The sequence below is a fragment of the Sardina pilchardus genome, chromosome 5 (assembly GCF_963854185.1).
Source record: "Sardina pilchardus chromosome 5, fSarPil1.1, whole genome shotgun sequence".
In the NCBI taxonomy this organism is placed as follows: domain Eukaryota; kingdom Metazoa; phylum Chordata; class Actinopteri; order Clupeiformes; family Clupeidae; genus Sardina; species Sardina pilchardus.
In genome coordinates, this window is record NC_084998.1 from 25,351,772 (window position 1) to 25,374,271 (window position 22,500).

General features: G+C 47.2%; 1 protein-coding gene across 1 annotated transcript in view; it reads right to left on the minus strand.

Moving 5' to 3' along the window:
• The window catches only part of nbeaa (neurobeachin a), a 123,707-nt gene that overhangs the window by 55,037 nt on the left and 46,170 nt on the right, over window positions 1–22,500 (minus strand). Inside the window, exons 3-9 of the mRNA XM_062537110.1 lie at window positions 22,268–22,368; window positions 21,228–21,323; window positions 20,343–20,464; window positions 16,478–16,604; window positions 10,662–10,781; window positions 6,708–6,854; window positions 1–180 (exon numbers count right to left, since the gene is read on the minus strand). The exon at window positions 1–180 is cut by the window's left edge and continues 18 nt beyond it. Coding sequence (XP_062393094.1) covers window positions 1–180; window positions 6,708–6,854; window positions 10,662–10,781; window positions 16,478–16,604; window positions 20,343–20,464; window positions 21,228–21,323; window positions 22,268–22,368 — 893 coding nt within the window. The remainder of the gene's footprint in view (window positions 181–6,707; window positions 6,855–10,661; window positions 10,782–16,477; window positions 16,605–20,342; window positions 20,465–21,227; window positions 21,324–22,267; window positions 22,369–22,500) is intronic.

Sequence of the window (22,500 nt, forward strand, 5' to 3'; positions counted from 1 at the left end):
GGGCGAGTGGACGAAGATGGAGGGGTTCTCCCGCGGCGAGGACTCCAGGCACAGCTGGGCGTCGGTGGCCTTGGCGTTGTAGGTGAAGGAGATGCTGCTGGCCAGCTTCCCGTCGTACAGCACCTGCTTGTGGTGCTCCGCCAGGTGGATGTCACTCTCCGATTTAAACTTGAACGTGCTCTGCGGGAGAGAGACAGAAAGAGGGAGAGACAGAGGGATGGAGAGAAACAGAGGGAGAGGCAGAGAGAGACAAAAGGAGAGAGAGAGAAAGAGGGAGAGGCAGAGAGAGACAGAAGGAGAGAGAGAAAAAGAAGGAGAGGCAGAGAGAGGGAGATGAAAATTAGTCAATGAATGGCATCATTACAGTTGGTAATTGTTTAGTGTAAACATAACAAGTGTTGTACTTGTCATGTGGTACTATTATTGTTTACGATAAACATAACCTTAAGTACTACAGGTATGTGGTACTACATAAGGTACCTGTGAGGACGGGGGGCTATTTGTTTGACCGAGATTGAGACCCACAAGGACTCACTACATATTCTATTTGTGTGCACCATACAATGCATCCACCCTTTTAAAACCCACTGATATTCTACAATGCATCCACCCTTTTAAAACCCACTGATATTCTGCAATGCATCCACCCTTTTAAAACCCACTGATATTCAATCAGTAAAATCCACGGTCAGGCAAAAAAAAAAAAAAATCAACCCTGGTGCATTCTGTCATTGCATCTTATTCCGCTGTGTGGCCCACGGTCAGAGCCATGGACTAGAGAGCTGGCCTCGCCCCTGTCCTGTGGGGCTTTAGAGGACTGCTCAGGCCAAACAGCACCAGTGAAAAGGCCAGGCAGCATCAGCTCAGGCTGGAGGCTGGCAGCACCTCTGGCAGTAATGCCCCCCCCCTCCCCAACCCCAACCCCCCTGGCTCTGCTTGGCCCTCCCCATCATGCAGCGCTAACAGCTAACAGGCAGCAGGTCCCACGGCGCGCCAGGGCCTCAGAGCAGGCGGGGGGGGGGGGAGCGGAGGCCGGAGGCTGGGTTCAGACTAAATACCAGCCTCCCATCCCCCATGTGACCCACCGCCTCAACAGACACACACACACACACACACACACACACACACACACACACACACACACACACACACACACACACACACACACACACACACACACACACACACACACACACTCCAACACCCCCCGTGGCAAGCAGAGCTGGAATTCATCTTAAGGGCTTTTCTCATGCTGAGAGCGAATTCTACACTTTTCACTTAAAAAAAACCCCCCAAACACACTCAGCATTCTCTGCCACTGCCATGTGCTCGACTGGCTTTCCCAGCCATCTTGTGCTTCAACAGCAGGCTAAGCCAACACGGTCAGTGGGGAAGTGCCCACCTGACACGCAGGTTGCAACCCCTTTTGTTTCCACAAGTCCAAGAGGAGTTAGAAATCAAGGGGACTCAACTGAAAAGAAAATGCCATTTACACCCCCCCCCCACACACACACACACACATACACACACCCACACACCAAACCCCCCAAAACAAAACATAATAAAACACCAACAAGGACACGCGGACCTCTTCATTATGCCAAACCCCTCCTCGTTGCCTTTCAAAGGGGCGCCAATTCAAAGGCACAGCGTCGGCTCTAATTGCGGGCCACCCTTCACAACAGGGCCCACGAGTGCCACCTGACAGCCAGGAGGACATAACGAGCCTCTCCTCTCCTCCTCTGCGCTCGTCTCTCCCGGCCCCGCCGCACAAAGAGGCGCGCCCACGGCTGGGCACCGAGAGGGCACGCTGGCCTCACAACACCAGCGCCAGCGCTGCTCTTCACAACAAAAGACACGCAGAGAGAGAGAGAGAGAGAGGGGGGGGGCAGGGACTCATATGGCCCTATACTCACATAATGCAGGAGCAGGAGAGAGAGAGAGAGGGAGGGAGAGACAGATAGATAAAGATAGAGAGAGAGAGATAGAGATAGATAGAGATATAAAGAGAGAGAGAGAGAGATGGAGAGAGGGGGGTGACAGAGAGGGGATGAGAGAGGAGGACTGAAATGGAATGAAACAGAGAAAGCCACACAGTGAAAGAGACAAGTAGGAGGAGAGACAGGTAGGAGGAGAGACAAGTAGGAAGAAAGACAGGTAGACAGGTGGGAGGAGAGACAGGTAGGAGGAAAGCAAGAGAAAAAGAGACTAGAGACAGAACAAGAGAGCAAGTGTGTGTGTGGGTGTGTGGGGGGATTCCTGAATCCTGAGTGACTACATATATGGCTGTGTCTATCTCACACTCCCCTCTCTCATTTTCATCCACAGAATAACAAGCACAACACCCTCAGCACGCTCTCCCTCTCTGAGGCAGGGAGATGTACACATGTGCAGGTGTCAGTGAAGAACAGACCACTCTCACAGGGGAGCTAATACATGTCCTGTATAATAATAATAATATTTAATGTCATTTATTCATAATGCACTTTACATCAAGTCAATGATCTCAAAGTGCTACACCAGGCGCGTAACTGAAGCGCTCCGTCCGTGACGTGTTAAATCCATTTTGAGAGTCTATTTTTTTCGAACGTACGCGCCACTGTCGCGTCTGGTGTAGCTACTTCCATTGATTGTAGTGATTATTAACTGCTGCAGCATATGCTTCACGAACGGAACGCTTCAGTTACGCGCCTGGTGTACTGTGTGGCTCCCCTGTCAGCATCACCTCACATCTGCCAGCAGTGTCATATAGTGAGCGGGCACTTCCACACGCTCATAAAGGAGAGAGGTGGAGAGAGGTGCAGATGGAGGCGCAGATAGGGAGAGATATCGACGGATAGATACAGAGCAGACGTATGGAGATAAAGAGAGGGATAAAGAGCAGAAAGGTGGAGAGAGAGAGGGGGAAGAAAAGAGAGTGAAAGAGAGAGACAGAAAAGAGAGAGAGAGAAAGAGAGAGGGGGAGAAAAGAGAGAGAGAGAGTGATGAAAAATGAAAGAGCTAATAAGCTACAGATTTACAATTTGATAGTACACTGTGTCCTCTGCACCCCCCTAACACACACACACTGCTTAAAGAGTCGTGTTATCCCCACGCATTGCAGCCGGTCCTGCATGGTCTGGCGAGAGGCGATAGGACGTCCAGCTGTGGGCCTTAAAGACTGACCGGGCTGTCCTGCTCCTGGCCACTGGGCATTCATCTGGGCTGACAGGGTGGAGAGAGGGTGGAGAGCGGGTGGAGAGAGGGTGGAGAGCGGGGTGGAGGAGCAGGCAGGTGGAGCGGCCAGTGGAACAGAACAAGGTGTCGGGGAAGCGGGTCATTGCTCCCGCCACCACGGCCGTCCCTTACGCTGGCGTTAAGCAGCCCGGGCAGGCATGCTTACTGGACACCGGACAGCATCGCACGGCATCGCACCGCACCGCCTGTCCAGTGCTTACCGTCTCTCTCCCCAGAGACCAAGGGAGAGAGGAAGAGAGAGAGAGAGAGAGAGAGAGAGAGAGAGAACCAGCTGCTGCAGAATTCACTGACAGAGATAAACGGTAGTGTACACACACACAGCCTCTCTCTCTCTCTCTCTCAATTGTTACACAAGCTCTCACCCCCCCCCACGCACGCACGCACACAAACACACACACACACACACACACACACACACACACACACACTCACTTCCCTTTCTCCTACCTTCCTCTGCACCTCCCAAAACACATACATTGCACTCATTACCTCTCCACCAGTCTCCACCAGTCACACACACACACACCTATTCTCCACAGTAGTAGTGTGTGCTGGCCTCACTGCAGGGTACCAGCCAACACTAGCACACAGCTTGCCTGGCTAGAACACCTTGCCTGGGCATCAGGGCCTCTTCTGCAGGAGAGTTGGATTCACATTACCACCACCACACACACACACACACACACACACACACACACACACACACACACACACACACACACACACACACACACACACACACACACACACACACACACACACACACACACACACACACGTGCCAACATATAGCAGATTCTGAGGATGCTCTGCCAATGCAGCCGGCTGGTGAGGGGCAGCAGGAGCCCACAGCAGAATGAGCAGAATGAGCAGAGCGCTCTCATGAAAGTTGAGCATCTAAAGCAGCATCTCCTAACTCCTAAATATGCTACAGGGCATACAGGGCTGTGCTCTGTCTTGGGTGAACATTAACATACAGCCCAAAATAACTAGCAGTAACACCTCATAATACGTAGACTGGCTATATTGTATAACATAAGCAAAGAGTAACATACTAATGAGCAATTATCTTGCTGATATCCTGTTCGTAGGCTACACTTGTGTCAATCAATGTGATGTTACAACAGCTGTAACAGTAACATACAATATTGTAAATGACAGTATACAGTAGTTTCACTGTGAAAATGACTCACACTCTACTGAACTGACTCAGTCTAAGCCTTTTCCCCTAAAAATCCCTGTGCACTGTGCAGTGATTCTCCCGCTGTCTGATTCGTCTCAGGTGTTTGGAAGAGCCGCGGCTGTGAGCCTGAGCCAAACAGATATTCAGAATGGAGAGAATCTCCGGCAGGCTTTTAGAGGCTCTTTTTTTCCCCCTGAAACTCTGATCAGCGTCAAGAGTTCACTCTTCAAGCACACCTCTAAGCATAAGTGAGTGAATGAAAGAGTGAGAGAGAGAGGGAGAGAAAGAGAGAGAGAGAGAGAGAGAGTGAGAAGAAAATAATCAGAAACATCCCCTTGAGAATTTCACTCTCACAGAGCCTTGCATTTTTAATGCAGCACTTTTTTTTTTAATAAAGCACTTGGACTCGCACACGTTGACTTGGCTCCCTCGCTGCGTCTGCCATTTCGCCTTCAACTCTGCCATAACACGTTGCGCTGGCTAATAATCCAGGCATTACACGCCACAGCGCCTTCTCCAAGCCCCACGCGGTGGGGGCTGGGATCAGGCGGGCCTGCCTCAGAGGTCTCGGGGAAAGCCTTTCTTTTTGAAATTAGGCTTGAGACACGGGGGTTCGAATAAAATGAAGCCGTTCTACTAACAGTATCTGTTTAAAAAAAACTTTAAATCGAGAGTCTCTTGGAAGGCTTTAGCAACGAAGTGAAGCAATAAATGAAGTCAACTTTTACAGCAGAACGGAACAAACGGAAAACATGTCAGAGAAGCACGGTAGTTTTGGTAGCTGAGCAGAGTTGCAGGAATGTCAAAAGAAACTGCCATGACTATGAGTTTAACAACACAGAAACACACTTGGGGCAAGCACGCTGTTGTCCATATGAAAGCCAAAGCACACTTTAAAGAGGCGAGCTACACTGAGTGCTGTAAACGCTCCCTGACGTGACAGCCTGTGAGGCGCACAGAGCTGCGTTTCTCTAACAGGCTGAAGGCAAATCAGCACCATCAGCACACCATCAGGACTAATGATGACAAGCTTTCCAAGCTTCCCAGCTTCACTGCTGAGGCTTCTGAGAACCTGCATGCCTATATCTGATGTGTACTGAAAGCAATCACACCCACACACACACACACACACACATACACACACACACACACAAACATATACTACGCACACCAAACACTTGGCAATTTCTCCCCTAATGAGTTTTCCAGTCATTAATGATGGGAGCCATTGTTAGGCCAATAAAAGTTGAAAGAGTTGATCAGTTGTGTTGTAGAGCTCAGCTCTAGAGGCCCATTCTGCCTTGTTATCCGAGGTCCTGCTAAGCATTGGCTAATTCCTTCACTCTCTCACAAACCTTTGGAACGCACCAAACAAACAAAGCAATCAAAGCCATCAACAACTGAAGCAAAAGCTTGCAATACAAGAGGCCATATGCATGACTAATACCTTCAACAACACTGAGGGGCCCCATCCACACCAACTAAAGCATGTAGCAAATCTAGGACACTGGTGTTGTGCTACAGTACATATGTGGGCCTTCCTGAGCATGCTGGAGGTTGTGCACAGAAGCAGGGAGCAAGTGACAATCAGCAGCAGCCTGCACTGCAAGAGGCCCGGCCCCCGTGTCACTTTCCCTGCCCTCCGCCAACGGAAACAGCCTGTCTGCACGCCGCGCGGGGGGTGGCGGGCTCTTAGCGAGCATGCTAATGGCCACAGGAAGACATGTCACCAGTCACCACGGGGAACCCGCTCACTTCCTGCTCCAGGGCACGGCTGGTTCGCTCGCTCCACTCGCTCGCTCGACGGCGCCAAGGTCTGGGCAGGCTGCCTGCACGCTGGCCGTTACTGACCCCGTTTTATGCCTCTGGGCGACGGAGAGACCAGTCCAACGTGCTAGCGATGGCGCAGGAAGGGCCGCTCTGGCCAACACATGACAGGAGGCGCGTCCAGCAGGGGGACGCCCGCGACAGAGGCAGGAGGAAATGACCACGGCAGTTTAACAGGAAGAACACAGACCTCGCCAGACACCCCCTACCCCCCCCCGACCGCCCCCACCGCCCCCACCGCCCCCCATTTCCATTCTAATCAATCTCGGTCCTGTGGATGCGCGTGGAGCCGGAACAGGTGGCGAACGGCTCACGCCTGTGAAACTTGACAGACACCTCCCGGACCACAGGCTCTGTCACGGTGGTGGTGGTGGTGGGGCTAGTGTGTGTGTGGGTTGGGGGCTGGGGTGTGGAGGGCTGCTGGGATGGGACTGGCGTTGTTGGCACGGCTCGCCCATACCTTATAGCCAGGCCCCAGCTGGTGGATGGCGAAGATCTGCGCCGGGTTGAGCGCCTCGCTGAACACGTAGACGGCCCCCAGTTGGCCGCAGAAAACCCGGTTAGCGTCGGCCGTCTCCGACGATCCCAGGAAGCATTTGTCATAGCTCTGCAGCGCACACACACAGAGGGAAGGAGAGAAGAGGAAAAAACACAATTTATTCTCCATGCTATAATAGGCCTGTTTAAAACACCATTCAGTGAATGACAGAAAGAATGAAACATTACAGAATCATTGAATTTCACTACTATGCACACCATATGACCATCTTGTGCCAGAGTACACACTGCCTTTGGCTTGAGTCTCCAGTTGCAGCCTTACAGTTAGATGGTGTGCAGTAACAATGGGTTTAATCTGGGACATTGGCATTCTCTGTGGCTTTGTTTTCTTCTGGTCACGTGTTTGTTACGGTCTCTAAATGGTTCTAGAAGACATTAACTGATGGTAAAGATGACACAGAACGGATGAAAGGAGTATTTTCCCTTGTTCTCTGATGTTAACATAGAAGGTGTGTAACTTTGATATGTCAAAAACCATGCTCAGATGGTAATTAACGAGCCCAGATTTACAAAGCCCGTTTTTTCTTTAATGTGGTCATATCAACGTTCGAGATTCGCATGAGGAAACAACTATGTTTCCAGTTTACAGAATCTCTGTGGCCATGCACCAGACTCTTCTTAATCAACAACGCCAAGGTAAAAGCAATTTTCCATTTTATGCCACACTTTACTGTTACACATAACAGTATGACTATTCCCATTTCATTTTTTTGTTGTGTTTAAAATGGCTGCTTATACAGTATGTAATTGAGTATTATCTTTAAAGAGAAAAGACCGAGCATTTAGTTATTACCTCCGCCAAGGAGGTTATGCTTTCATCAGAGTTTGTTTGTTTGTTTGTTTGTCTGTTTGTCTGTCTGTTAGCAAGATAACTCCAAAAGCTATGGATGGATTTCGATAAAATTTCCAGGAAAGGTCTGAAATGACCTAAGGAAGAAACCTTTACATTTTGGCAGCGATCCGTATCACCTTCTGGATCCAGGAAGCATTGGCAGAGGTCTGCGCTCTCGGAGTGATTTTCTAGTTGCTATTGCTCTGATCTAAATGGCTGTGTGTGCAAGAGGCGAAATGGACAATGTACAAAAAGCTCTTCACTTGAATAAACTGTATGTCTCATAAGTGTGCTAATATGATTCATAATTAAACAAACACATATTTAGTGCAACATATTTATTTAATGACAAATGGCAAATGATTTCAAGATTTCAGGATTAAACACATAAAGGAGCAAATTAGCAGGTGCTCTTGCAGGTCATATATTTCCAGCGTCTATCCCTGAAAACATAAAAAACAGGCCCAAAATTAGATCCAATCTGCAATCACATTGTTCTATTTTATGCATCTATGTCTAAATATACCATACATGCCATTTCTGAACTGAAACAGTGGATGAACTCACTCATGCTTGTTTTCATGGTAGCTTTCTGCTCCAGCCAGGTAATAACCATCAGGAATGTGCCAATTCATGAGCCCATCAAAATCGTTCACATAACCAGTCCACTGGCATTCACTAGTGCAGAAGTAGTTTGATGTACAGCATGTGAACGCCCATCTGTAAACATAAACACAGCAAAGCAGAATGAAACACAAGAGCAAACCCCATTCCTTTCAGTGCATTTCACTTAAGAGCTAATATGAAGTAACTTCAATCACTGATGGTCAGTGTCTAATCTGTTTCACACAGGAAACTGAGATTCATTCAGAGCACTTTTGGTCCAAAATGTACGCTTATATTAAAATTCAAGTTTATATTTACCTTCTGTCCTCCCTGTGATTGTCATGATAACTGGACATCCCTGTGATCACATAGCCAGGTGGGCACTGGAAGTTCAGATTTAGATCGAAGTCATTCACATATCCTGAATCAAAGCAAGTTGGCGTCTGGGAAAAAGTGTTTCTGCACCGAAAATCCCACATCCTGTCTTCATGGTGATTACTGTGCTCACTAAAAGGACATGACGTAAACTGAATTAAGCAGACTGATACAAACAATTTAATGGTTATGGTTGTATGATTTAGCAGACGCTTCTGTCCAAAGCAATTTGAACAATTGCGAGTGAACAATTTTGCTTAAAAACGGTGGTAAGATTACATTAAGGGTAGCAATAATAAACAATAATGTCAATGCAATATCAATGATCAATGGCAAAATGAAAATAAACAAATACACACAACCATTTAGAATAATACCTATTTACAGATTACAGCATCAAACCTTTGTTCTCATTTCAAACATAATAACAAGCATTCTTTATTTGGTTTTGATTAAACAATGATATCCTATATCCTATTTTGAGCCTATCTTATTCAATTTGTACACTGGGACAGTGAAGACAATTATCAAAGATTTGTACCTGATGATACCACTTATAGATTGTGTGGAGGGACAGGTGAAGGCAAAAGCCTGGTCATAACCATTTGCCCAGCGCAAGTCTGCAAAGAAATAATGAATTGATGAATTGTACTAAAATGATTACTGCAAAAGGTCAACTTATTTGAGAAGAGTACTACTTTACTCTTACCTTTAGCCTCAACCAGGAAGGAGGCGAAGGACAAAATAAGGAGATGAACAGCGTTCTTCATGGCTGCACTGAACCGCTTGTGCAACTTCTTCACAGGCTTTTTATGGCCTGCCTAGGGGTGATTTTGCAATACGACACCATTGGAAACTTTAGCAGGTGCTTATCTGAGTTAGTATTTACTTGGGAGTATGACGACTGTGATCAAGGTATTCTCTGAGCCAGTTTAGCACCAGTCTCACACTCAATAATATTATGAGTCTACTTTCTATCGCCATCAAGGTAATCACAGACGCATGATGTCAAGGCCTCAATTTCTTCGTGCAACTTGCAAGTGTTCATAAAGGACCAGGGACACAAATGGGGTGCCATGAAAAGGGCTCTTCGGACAGAGTTGAAAATGGTGTCGTGGTGACTTCTTCCTTTTGGTATTTTGAGCAGAGTGTGAAGTAGGCCTAGATGTTTCTTTAAAACCTCAAGAAACTATTTAAAATTGGGAGGGAAATGGTAAAACAGGACATTTAATGCTTTCTATGAAACTTGTTGTAGCCTACCTCATATGGCAACATCAGTCTCCTTTCACCAGAATTAAACTGAATTGATTGACACCACATTTTTCTTAAGACAAGCTACATGTACCTTGGGAGTCCTTCATGGCTTTAACTAGGTAATGGGGACAGTGTTTGAACTTGTTATTATAAATTGTGACCTAATTGTGTTCAATCAGTTTGGTTAGGGTTATATATATCCTGGGAATAATCACAGTTGCATGCCCTTGTAAAGGTAAATAAAGAAAGAGAGATAATACATTCAATACATAAGGCCAAAAATAAAAGGTTATGTGTGGCCAGGGAGGCTTAGTGTAACCATTCCACCAAAAATGAGAATAATCCCAGATACTGTACTGTTCATACCCATGAAGAGACCATCTTTTCAAAGAATGCATATTCTAGGTTTATCAAAAAACGTACAAATACGTAATAAATACAAAGTCTACATATGCCATAAATATTACCATCTTCATCCTGGTTTTCTGTTGTATTCAATTTTAGATTTAGCCTTTCTCTTTCTCAAACCTTTTGTATGCTCACAGTCCCAAAAACATAGAAAGAAATTACCTTTGACTGCGATACGTCTTTACAAGCTAGTTCTAGCACAGCAAAAGATGCACAAAAACACAAGAAATGAGCAAAGGAGTCTTATTTCTTTATACAAACCCGTATGAGATCAGTTTTCTTCAGGGGAAGACAGCGGCCTGACAGAGGACAAATACGGACACAGACACGGGGCCTTCACATCAAATCATTTTGGAGGGCAAAATGTGCACTCCTACTCACATCGTTAGTGTTGACGTGCCAGGCCATGTCGCCGTAGGAGACGAGCTGGCCGTTGACGTAGCAGCGGATCTCGCTGTTCCTCCAGCGGTTGTAGATGTGGACGATGCTGATCATGTACCACTGCACAACAACAGACACAGAAAAAGGAAACACAACCGATTATTCACACTCACCGCAACCCTCTATAGAATATATATAGAGCCTATACAACCATACACAGCCTGTATGCATATATCAATTTATCTTTTGTTCAACACAATAATTAATTAAACCTCATTTATAAGTTCAACTGAATTTTGTCTAATTGAAACAATAAAGTAAAGGGTAATTCAAAAGGAGCTTATGAAGTAGCCTTACAGAGATAAAAAACAAAAACAAAAAAAAAACAGTACACACAATAGACAACACAGGAAATGACATACGGTATGCACTGATCTACATTATCTTTAGAATGCACACAGAGTTTGCACTAGTGATGCATAACAGCATAATGACTCTTGAGCACCAGTCAGCATTAACAGTCAGGTCCACTAGCCACAGCAGACTCCTCCATTCATTCTCTCAGGCAGGCAGGGCCACGGTGAGTCAGCGGCAAGCAGTGGGAGGCCCACGGACTCCATTAAGAATAAATGATGAGCCTTGTCATAGGAGGTGCTTAATATTGCATGTGCACCATCACGGGCTAGCCTCGTCGCTAAATCTTGGCTCAGGGACACAAAACATCCTGTCTGGACTCGCCAGGCTAACGTTACATGGCAGCGGCCGAATTAAACGCATCACGGTTCAATCAGTCCTTCAGCTTCTCCTGGGTGGAAGCATGTGCAGTGGACCACGAATTTGAAAGCTAAAGATTGATTCAAAAACGTTTGTTCTGCTGGTGTTCTATATGGTAATACCATGTCACTAAAGGGGACTACGTTGTGCAATATAAGGCGCGAAAAATGAATAAAATATGATAATTTATGCTAAGTGGCTAGAGACAAGGCGCAGGATCTTTAAGCAGCGACCTTGCTTTTGTCTTTGTGAAGCATTAAATCTTGAAGATGCAAAATAATGGGCACGTAAAGTCAAGTTATGTTTCCCAAAAATAAGCTTGACATGATCAGAAGGATTTTAACCAATGCCGACTGTTCAACCGGATAGTGTGCTTCTAAATGTTTTTGTGCAATACAAACTAGTGGAATGAGACATTCTGAGGTATGAGCATGTTCTCAAGGCACGCCCACAGCAGACTGGAGCCTGATGAGCTCAAATGTGCTTTGAGGTTTCAATTATACATCAGAGTAGAGGGATGAGGCGGAGAGAGCACTATCAGCCAGATAGGGAGAGCAGAGGTGTGTGTGTGTGTGTGTGTGTGTGTGTGTGTGTGTGATAGAGAGAGAGAGAGAAAGTGTGTGTGTGTGTGTGTGTGTGTGTGTGTGTGTGTGTGTGTGTGTGTGTGTGTGAGAGAGAGAGACAGAGAGAAAACTAAGAGAAAAGAATATTAATGTGGGGGACAGCCATTTTCACTGGTAAATAAATGTGAAGACTGAGGTGGAAAACCTGACAAGGCCACTCATCTATGTGTGTATGTGAAACACTGTCAAAATACTCCTTTATCTCTCTCTCTCTCTCTCTCTCTCTCTCTGTGTGTGTGTGTGTGTGTGTGTGTGTGTGTACGTGTGTGTGTGTACGTGTGTGTGTGTGTGTGTGTGTGTGTGCGTGTGTATGCTCAATCACACTTGTGCTAAGGGCTAATGAATAAGTACTAGTGAATGATGCTTTAAGGCTGATCACCTCCACACATTAAGTTGAGAATGCAGAAGTAAAAAAAAAACAAAAAAAACATCTTCTGTCTTTTTTAAGTATCTTCATTATCTTATTGTAGCCCCAGCTCGCAAGGGTGTGATCTAATTGATATTTCCCATGTACAAAACAATATTTACAATAGTAAAGGATAGATAATTATTTAGCTTAAAAACAATCATTCAGGACGTCTTATCTAGCTAGACCAGAACACCTCACACATTGGTGCATTTCTCCCTGTCTCTCTTCCGCCATAATCCTTCCTCTACACAATCTTTTGCTTTCACTTGTCTCCTTCAACCAGACCAGCTTCTCCCAGCAGAGTGTTCTCTTAAGTATCGTAACGACACCAATTATTGCCCCTTTTGTTTGAAAATTCTAAAAACAACAATGTTTTTTAATACCTCAAAATAACATTTGATACATGTAAATGAACCTTACATTTTTCAGCAGCCATACTGTAGGTGTGAAGATCTGAACAAAATCTGGTTTAGTTCTTACCGGGGCTTTGACCTCTAGTTTAGTGCTGGCCTGGTGGTTTGCCTATTTTCGTAGATTCACACTGAACATCAATGGTTAGACTGAGAAATTCGTAGCTAATCAAAATTCCACCGGAGCTCCAAGCGTTTTTGTACACGCAGCCTTACATCACTATTTACAGCTCTTCGAGTAAAATGTCATTTTTGGTATATAGCTAACTTAGACACACTTATGGTGTGGGTACTTGCGTTTCTTTACAAGTCCCCCGTCTTAGTTTGTATAGAAATTAATACTGGGGCACTGTGGCGCAACAGGCTACAGCGCTCAGGCAATATACGGGTCCGAGCGGGACCCAGGTTGGAGTCCGACCTGCGGTCATTTCCCAATCCCACCCCATCTCTCTCTCCCACTTGCTTCCTGTCTCTCTCCACTGTCCTATGAATAAAGGCAAAAAGCCCCCAAAAATACACTTTACAAATAAAAAAAAGAAATTAATACTAAGTGACACATACACGATAAGGGGACAGGTGATAATAGGTGTCGTTCCGATACAGGTGCAGCCTAGACTCTACAGGTCCGTATGAGAGTGTGCACCCCTACACGTCACGTCACAACGCTGCGTCAGAGACGGTTTATAAAGCGAGACGAGTCATATGAGGGTCAATCCTGGTGTCCCTGTGACGTAGTGCCACTCCCATTTAGGAGGCAAACGGGAGGCAAACGGGGGAAATAAACCTTATCTCGGATTATGACCATTCCCTTAGCCCTACATTCAGCAATGCAAGTAACAAACCCATATTCTACAAGGCACACGTCTTTCTAACATTCCCACATTGAAATCGTATTTTCCAGCGTGATAAATACATAGAAAAATAACTTTGTTCACGACCTGTCCCTCCTGACCTGACCTGTCTCCGCTAATTGCGCAGGCCACCTGTTATCAACGGCACACTGCTTCTGCTGCTTCTACACTGGTCTACTCGTCACTGATCACGCCTAGATAGGAGGCGGAAGTGGGCACCATTTCATTCCATTGAAAACCCCCTTTATGACTCATCTTCCTTACTATACGATCTTTGGCTGCATCATCCACTGCACTCCCCTCCCCTTCTTGGGGCAGGGCGCAGAGAGGACGAGGGGGGGGGGGGGCGAGGGAGAGAGAGAGAGGGCCCTTTATTGAAGCATCAGATGGACTTATGGATGAAGGATGCTTAAAAAAGCCAGAATTATGTAAAACTAGCCAATACGTAGCCTGATGAGATAGAGAGAGAGAGAGAGAGTGAGAAAGAGAGAGAGGGAGAGAGAGGGGAAAGGAGAGAAAGAGAGGAAATGAGAGAGAGAAAGAGTAAAGGAAAGAGAAAGAGCAAGAGAGAGAGAGAAGGGAAAGGAACGAGATAAAGAAAGTGAAGCTGCTTCTGCTGGACACTAATTGCTGAAGCACTGGAGTTCACTCTGAAACAGGGCACACACTCCAGCTCCAGCCTGGCAGGGGGCAACGAGGGGGGGATGCGTGCATGTGTGTGTGTGTGTGTGTGTGTGTGTGTGTGTGAGCCAGCATGCGTGCGTGTGTGGGGTGGATGAGTTGGAGGGGGCACACGGAGGGATAAGAGAAGGAGGCAACAGCAGGGGGTGCTGCCAGAAGGCCCGAGGCACGGGGGCACAGTGGGCATTTTAATTGGCACATCCAAATTCCAGAACACCTAACTCCTATCCCCCTCCCCTCCCCTCCCTCCATACACCACACACACAGGCACACACACACGCACACTTGCACACACGCACACCCTCCATAGCAGATTCTCTCCTTGGTCTCTCAAATGGGGCTTATCTGTTATACCTATCCCATTTTCCTTTTGCTATGTCATTTCCTGTCATTTACAGTAGGGACAAAAGGTGGCCTCCTGTGAAGCCAGTTGTGTGTGAGTCAGTGTGTATGTGTGTGTGTGTGTGTGTGTGTGTCTGTGTGTCTGTGTGTCTGTGTGTCTGTGTGTCTGTGTGTCTGTGTGTCTGTGTGTCTGTGTGTCTGTGTGTCTGTGTGTCTGTGTGTCTGTGTGTCTGTGTGTGTGCGTGTGTGTGTATGTGTGTGTGTGTGCGTGTGTGTGTGTGTGTGCGTGTGTGTGTGGCGCAGCAGTGGGCCCAGACACACGCAGGGCATTCAGATGAGGCCCGTCACCACGGCTCTCTGTCTCTCCCTTACTGCTCAATCCTCCTCACAGCCCCTCGGCCCTGCGCTGCTCTCTCTGCTTCAAGGGCTAACAAGACAGGTGGCTAGGTACGTGATGGATAGCGCCTCTGATGGAGGGGAGGGGAGAGAAGGAGGGATGGAGAGGGGGAGGGGATGGAGAAAGGGATAGATAAACAGCGAGAGAGAGAGAGGAGGAGAGACAGAAAAGTATAAATATAAAGAGAGAGATTGAGGAAGAGAGAGAGGGAGATGGATAGAGGGCCTTTTAAAACTCCTCAAATCAAACACCATTTGAAACACCTTTGAAAACAACCGATCCACCCACTCAGCGGAAAATCAACCTCCAAAGGTCATTAATGAAAAATATATCCCCTCCTTTACACAGTAATCAAAGACATGACGGAGAGTGAATGAAAACCGAAGGAAAGAAGAGAGAGAGTGAGAAAGGAGATAAGCGGACAGAGAGAGAGACAGAGAGAGAGAGAGAGGTAGAGAGAGAGAGAGAGAGAGAGAGAGAGAGAGGGAGGTAAAGAGAGAGCGAGAGAGAGGGAGAAAGAGAGAGAGAGAGGCCCGTGTGTGGAGTAGGAGCCAGACGAGCAGGTGGCGGTGGGACAGGCGCAGGGGATCTGGACGAGAGGGCCAGCGGGCGGACGGTGGGGAGGGAGGTGGGCGAGGAACGAGCGTGTCCAGCTGCTGCCCCCCACAGGCCACGCGCAGAGGTGCTGGAGCGTGAAGCGTGCGTGGCACCACAACCTGCCCGCCTGCCAGGGCAGTGCCCCGCCCCCCCCCCCCCCCCAGGCCCCGCTCAGCACACGATCACAGGCACGCTCATTAGCGACGCTCCTCTGGCACGGCCACATACCTGGGCACTGGGCACTGGACAGGCTACTTCCTGCCCTGCTCCAAGTGTCTTGTTAAACCAAGGACGCTACTCACATCCTCTTTCACACAAACATACTCACTCTCTCTCTTCCTCTTCTCTCTCTGTCTCACTCACTTGCTCTTTCTCTCCTCCTCTTTTCTTTCTCTCTCTCTCTCTCTATCTCCCTCTTCTCACACACACACAAAACATTTGAAGGATTTCCAAGGACAACTCAAGTATTTTGGCTGCTAGCTAACATAACATTCAGGAGATGACAAAGAGCTTCATTTACACGGTTAGAAAACAAAATGCGGAGCCAAGACTTAGTCACATTCCTGGCCCACAACACTCCTTTACCCTATTACAGCTAGATAGCTAGATAGTTAGATAGTGAGTGAGTGAGTGAGTTGGTTAATTACTGAGACTGATGCTCATTTTGACAAACAGTGGTAGCCTAAGTCATGCAGAATGCCCTGCTGGGACAGAACTGTATGGTCCACTCACCTTCCGGGGTTGGAAGTCGTACTTGACACAGTGCTGGAAGCCTTTGCCCTTGGACTTCAGTGATGTGACAATCAAGCAGTTGCCCACAAAATGTGCCGAGTAGCCGATCCCTTTGCTCGTCCGGAAACTGAGGGCAGAAGAAACAGAAGGAGATGAGGATGCTTCGCTCGCGGACATGATAGAACACCGTGGTTAACGCTCACAGAGAAGATTCCTCTCGGACATGATAGAACACAGCGGTCAACGTTCACAGAGAAGATTCCTCTCGGACATGATAGAAAACAGTGGTCAACGTTCGTAGAGAAGATTCCACTCATATTCTAGATGACTTATCAGAGGTTGTTGGTTGGTTGCAAACTGGTAGCTCACTCCCACACAACACTGGCTCCTGAGACTGATATTCCTCCCAATATCCACTTTCATCTCAGTTCAAGACCAACACACACACAGACCCACACAACTGAATGACTTAACCGTCAACGGTTTCAATTTCGCATTTTAAAAGTGTCAGTCTCCCTTATTAAACGCATATGAATAGCACTTTCAGACGTGGGCAGTTTGGCACGGCGCGAGTCGCCACTGGCATGGCGTGGAATCCCCTGATTGCTCTGTGCCGCGGCTTTATTGCTGGCACGGGAACAGACGCGGAGGGTCAGTATCGGCTTTGGCACGGCGGCTGGCAGGGATGGCTGGAGGCGGGTTGATAAGACAGGTTATCGGGGGCCAAGCCCCCCACCAAAGCCAGTCTCTCTCTCTCTCTCTCTCTCTCTCTCTCTCTCTCTCTCTCTCTCTCTCTCTCTCTCTCACCCTCTCTCTCTCTCTCCCTCTCTCTCTCTCTCTATGGTGCCAGCAGGCCGCACGCTGCTGAGCTCACCAGTGGTGGTGGCGCAGGAAAGGCAGGATTAGGAGGTTGTTTTTTTTTTCTTTTCTACTTGAGTTGTTTTTTGCATGGTCAGTGTTTCTGGGCCGGGTGAAGTTGGAACGGGAAGACACAGACACACAATCACACACACACAGACACACACACACGCACGCCTTCGCCGGCGTCTTCATCTGCCACGGGCAGGCTACTGCTCGCTGTGCGGACCTTACATCTCACTGTGGATCCTGTCTGACAGCTACAGTGGATAGAGAGCTGGAGGGCACGGCACCTTGTGCTTCTGTCCCAGAGAGTGTGGGTCTGGGCTTCACACGGACCATAAGCTGGCTTCATTCGCCTCTAAACTATTACTGGGAACAGCTATAGGTGATAATGCTGTGATGACTTCGGAGATGACCACATAAACTATAGAATGAGACAACTGGCTCATGAAAGAACTCCTCGGGGCTCTCAAGCATAGAGCAAGACAAGACGCCCACAGCTTCGGGTTGCACAATGACATTAATAACTGGACACAGCTCGTATCCGTAACATTTCCTGGCTATTAAAACCCTACTACAATAACAACAGAAAAGAAACCCACCCCGCTTCTCCGTTCCGTTCCGCTCCTCTTTAGAAAAGCCCGGTACAGTCCCGGCGATTGGAGCGAGGAGCATGATTACAGAAAAGGTCAGACCTAATGAGGCTTCACAGAGGAGCCTGACCGGGGGGACTGCCACGCCGCCATCTCGCAACAGTTTGGTTTTTTTTGAAAAACATCTGCTCAGCCGTTAATGATTTTGATGACATTTGAGTATTTACATGTTTATCCGGCCAGCAATCTGTTTGGACTCCTGCAGGAGCTAAGTGTTCTTGAAGATTAGCGACGCGGCTCCGGCGAAAATGAAATTACTCAGCAGGACTCTCAGGGTTGGACGGCCTTCAAATATTCACAAGAACACGGACGTTGCAATATCCACCCACAGTGCACACACACTCACACACACACACAAAAGTGTAGTGTCTAGATCTTAGGGAGAGAAGATGCTTAGGTGTTTTTTTGGCTAAAATGAATAAATGTGCCATAGACATTTCTCACTTCACCACAATTACCTCCTACAAAGGAGGTGATGGGAGGGTAGGAGAGGGAGCTTCCCAAGTGTTTTGGTGAGTGTTTATACGTTGTTTTAGCCCACTGAGGTGAAGCAAATACTCAGCGTGTCTGTGCGCCACATGATCATTAGCTCACCGCCAGGCGTTGTGCTGTTTGTGTTTAGTACCATTCTATCCGCTCTCATCTGCTAACAAGCACTTCCTGTGAAATCGTTCCAATAAGCTACTGGACTCACTGTCATGAATTAAAACTCTCTAGAGTCCATCTGCCGTCTTCCAACTCAAAATGTCAGCAGGAGTGCACTGCCTGTGAGATCTGGTGATAATTTGGAGCTGCTCGGATTTCTCCACCCACGAGACCCTGATTTTAGAAGGGTCCTGACCTATGGTTCTGACACGAGAAATCTCTCCTGGGCTAAGAGAGGTGATTCACATCAGACATACAGTATAAGAACGCCTCTACAATCTCTTCATATTCTCTCTCATTTCACTGAGGAAAGACACTCATTTCATAGAAGGTAAAAAACAAGCATTTAATTGCCATGCTAAGCACAAATCACTAAAGATAGAGGTGCATGGCAAATTAATGTTTAGTCAGTTACTGTAAGAGTTCCATGAAAAGCTGAGTGCATCTATAAGGCTTCAGAGGTAACACCACTTGAATCTGCTGTCAAAACACTGATGGTAGACATCCACCAACCATGGTAGGAGTCATAAACATTCTGAGACATAACAGTGTCATGCATGTTTCATCTGTCATTGTCTTGAGAACCCTCAGAACCTTCTTCATTCAGAAGCCATGACAGTTCTTGCTAACAAGCTGTCTAAACTTGGCACAAACTCTTAAGATCAATCACATGATGCCAATCAATTTTAATTTGAGAGACTGTGTGAGAAGGTGCCAATAGGAGTTTGTGGAATATATGGAGGAACAATGATGAGTCACACCCTCACGCCATGATAAAATGTTTTTCTGGCTTTTAAAAAATATATATTTGGAGCTCTTTGGCTTTATTTAGAGAGCACAGTGAAGAGTGGCAGCACGCTAGTGGGAGGGAGAGGCGTGGTGGGATCAGGAAGTGACCGAGGGTCAGATTCCATTCCTGGTCCCGACTTGAACACCAATGCGGTACAGGCGCTGCATCCACTTGCACCATTAGCTCCTTCAGTCTTCTGCTATATGACTAACTGCAGAAGAACCATGGCTCCAGAGTAAAAATTCAACGATAGAAATGAAACCAAATGAAAACCTGTACCTGACCGCGAAAACCTAGAGGGAAAAAAAAAAGACCCATTAATCAAACGCTTGTCTTGGTGTCGAATTCTGACTCCGTGCAGTGAGCAGCCCCGTTTAGGCTTGAATGACCTCCCAAATGACCTAGCTGTGAACACCGTTTCTGAGGCTGGACTGATGCAGGCCGGCGTTTGATGGAGGGAGATGGATGAACAGTGAAAGGCAGTAACTGCAGGTGTTTTTTTTTTTGAGCTGAGAACCGGAGATATCAGAAAGAAAAGCGAGACTGACCTCGGAACAATGCCGTTCCACAGCTCTTTAAATGGACACTGATTGCTTTTGAAAAACACGTATGACCTTATTGGCCTCTAGTCTTCAACAGAAACCGTTTTTTAAAGCTCGATAGACGGTACGGGTTCGGCTCCTGATACGGTTTCCAAATGAACCGTCAGCGTAGACTAGTCTATAGATTAGTTAAGCAGTTAATGAATTAAACGGCCTCACTATATCTGAGCACCAGTAATCTGTTAATCTTTGTCGTCACGGTGGAGCCAAATCGGCATTAAACCAGGCCAGGTCCCGGCCTTGAAACGACACCCTTTCTCTATCATCGGAACTTTGCCAAAGCCGGGAGATGGGATTGGGTCCTCCTCACTTACCAGTAGAGGTACGGCTTATCCTTGTCTACGTTGATGTTATTGAGCGGATCCATGCGGAACCAGGTGTTGAGGGTGAAGCCATTCTGGTAAGGCCACTTAGCAATGGGGGGCAAGGCGATAGCCTGGGAGGAGAAGAAGAGCTTGATTTCAATCACTTTGCTTTCATAACTCAATTAGGAACAACAAAACACGGGTCAAAACAAAATGATTTGATAATGATATGATTCAATTTAACCTTTGGTCTCCCATGCGAGCCTTCATTATTTTGCAATACAAAAGAACAACACCAAGAGTTTGTCATGACAATATGAATAATTCAGAAACAAATTCATGCTCTGTTCACCATTTGGGCCACGGAATACTAATGTAATTACAGCGAGCAATTTGCTCTGTAAATGACATTAAAGAACAAAACAATAAACAGCACATATACATAAGCATCATCCTCTTTCCCCGGTAAACTCTGGTGTACAGTATGTAGATGAGGGCCTGAGAGGGTTGCAGGAGAGGGAAAGTGCCCGAGCAAGCAGCCCTGCCCAGCCCAGCGGAGAGAGGAGGAGAGGAGAAAGGAGATTGGAGGAGAGAGGAGAGGAGAGGAGAGGAGAGGAGAGAAGAAAGGAGGAGAGAGGAGAGAGGAGAGGAGAGGAGAGGAGAGGAGAGAGGAGAGAAGAGAGGAGGAGAGGAGAGGAGAGAGGAGAGAGGAGAGAAGAGAGTAGAGAGGAGGAGAAGAGAAGAGTGGAGAGGAGAGGAGAGGAGTGGAGAGGAGAGGAGAGGAGAGGAGGATAGGAGAGAGGAGAGAACAGGAAAGGAGAGGAGAGGAGAGGAGAGGAGAGAGGAGAGAGGAGAGAGGAGAGAGGAGAGAGGAGTCGGGCCGGTGGGGCTCACCGCTGCGCTGCGTCCAGGGAAGTTGAAGAAGGTATCTGGGCCATGTCTCTGGGGCATCTGATTCAACACTGACAGCAGCTTGATGGCGTGCCTGGGCTGCAGTGGGGAGGGAGGGATAGAGAGAGAGAGAGAGAGAGAGAGAGAGAGAGAGAGAGAGAGAGAGAGAGAGAGAGAGAGAGAGAGAAAGGGAGAGAGAAGAAGAAGGCAAGATACATATGATGAGTGAAAAAGAAAACCATGGAGAGAATTTTTGGTAACACTGTACTTGAACCCTCTCTCTCTCATAACAAACCCAAGCTGCCAGGATCAAACACTCTACACTGTCATTATTTCACAGTAGTCAGCATCCCTTTAAATAACAGAACTCAATAAGTCATGGGCTTCTCAGGGTTTTAATGCTATGACAGCATTACTGCAATGACAGCTGTTATACAACAAGACGGCCAACCATGTTATGACAAGGCCGTTGTCACACATGTAAAGATACAGTGCTTAAGGCTTATGTCAATTTTATGATAGGACAAAGAAATATGCTAGAGAACATTTACAAATAGGGGCGAGAGTATCTAATGAAACTCCAGTGTGCTTTAAGCCAAGGGCTCTGTAGCTGTGCCAAGGAGGAGAACTACAGGATGACATCATCCCAACTGCTGCAACCACTGTGGATCAATGGCCTGTCCATACGCTGTGGCCGCCCCCACCACCAGGGGATTGATCGCAAGGCAACCCCCAAACAGATCTGCCCCTGGGGAGGGCTCTTGTGGACAGGAGATCGTTGCCTGGGGTGGGTCAGGCTTGGAGGTGGGCATTGACTGAGGCCATCAGCAGCTGTGCTCAACTCATATGCATACACACACACAGGGACACACACACACATACACAGGTGCGCAAACACACACACACACACACACACACACACACACATACATACAGTACGTGCACACACACACACACACACACACACACACACACACACACACACACATACACACACACACACACACACACACACACACACACACTATTATGTGCTTACTCACCCACATTCCATTGTCTCCTCTAAGCATACTGAAGAGATACTTCAGCTCCTTTACAGTGATGCTGTAGCTGGCCAGCACACCAAGCATGTCCACTAATAAGTCTGAGAGAGGGAGAGAGAAAGAGAGAGAGAGAGAGAGAGAGAGAGAGAGACAGAGAGAGAGAGAGAGAGAGAGAGAGAGAGAGAGAGAGAGAGAGAGAGAGAGAGAGAGAGAGAGAGGGGGGGGAGGGAGGG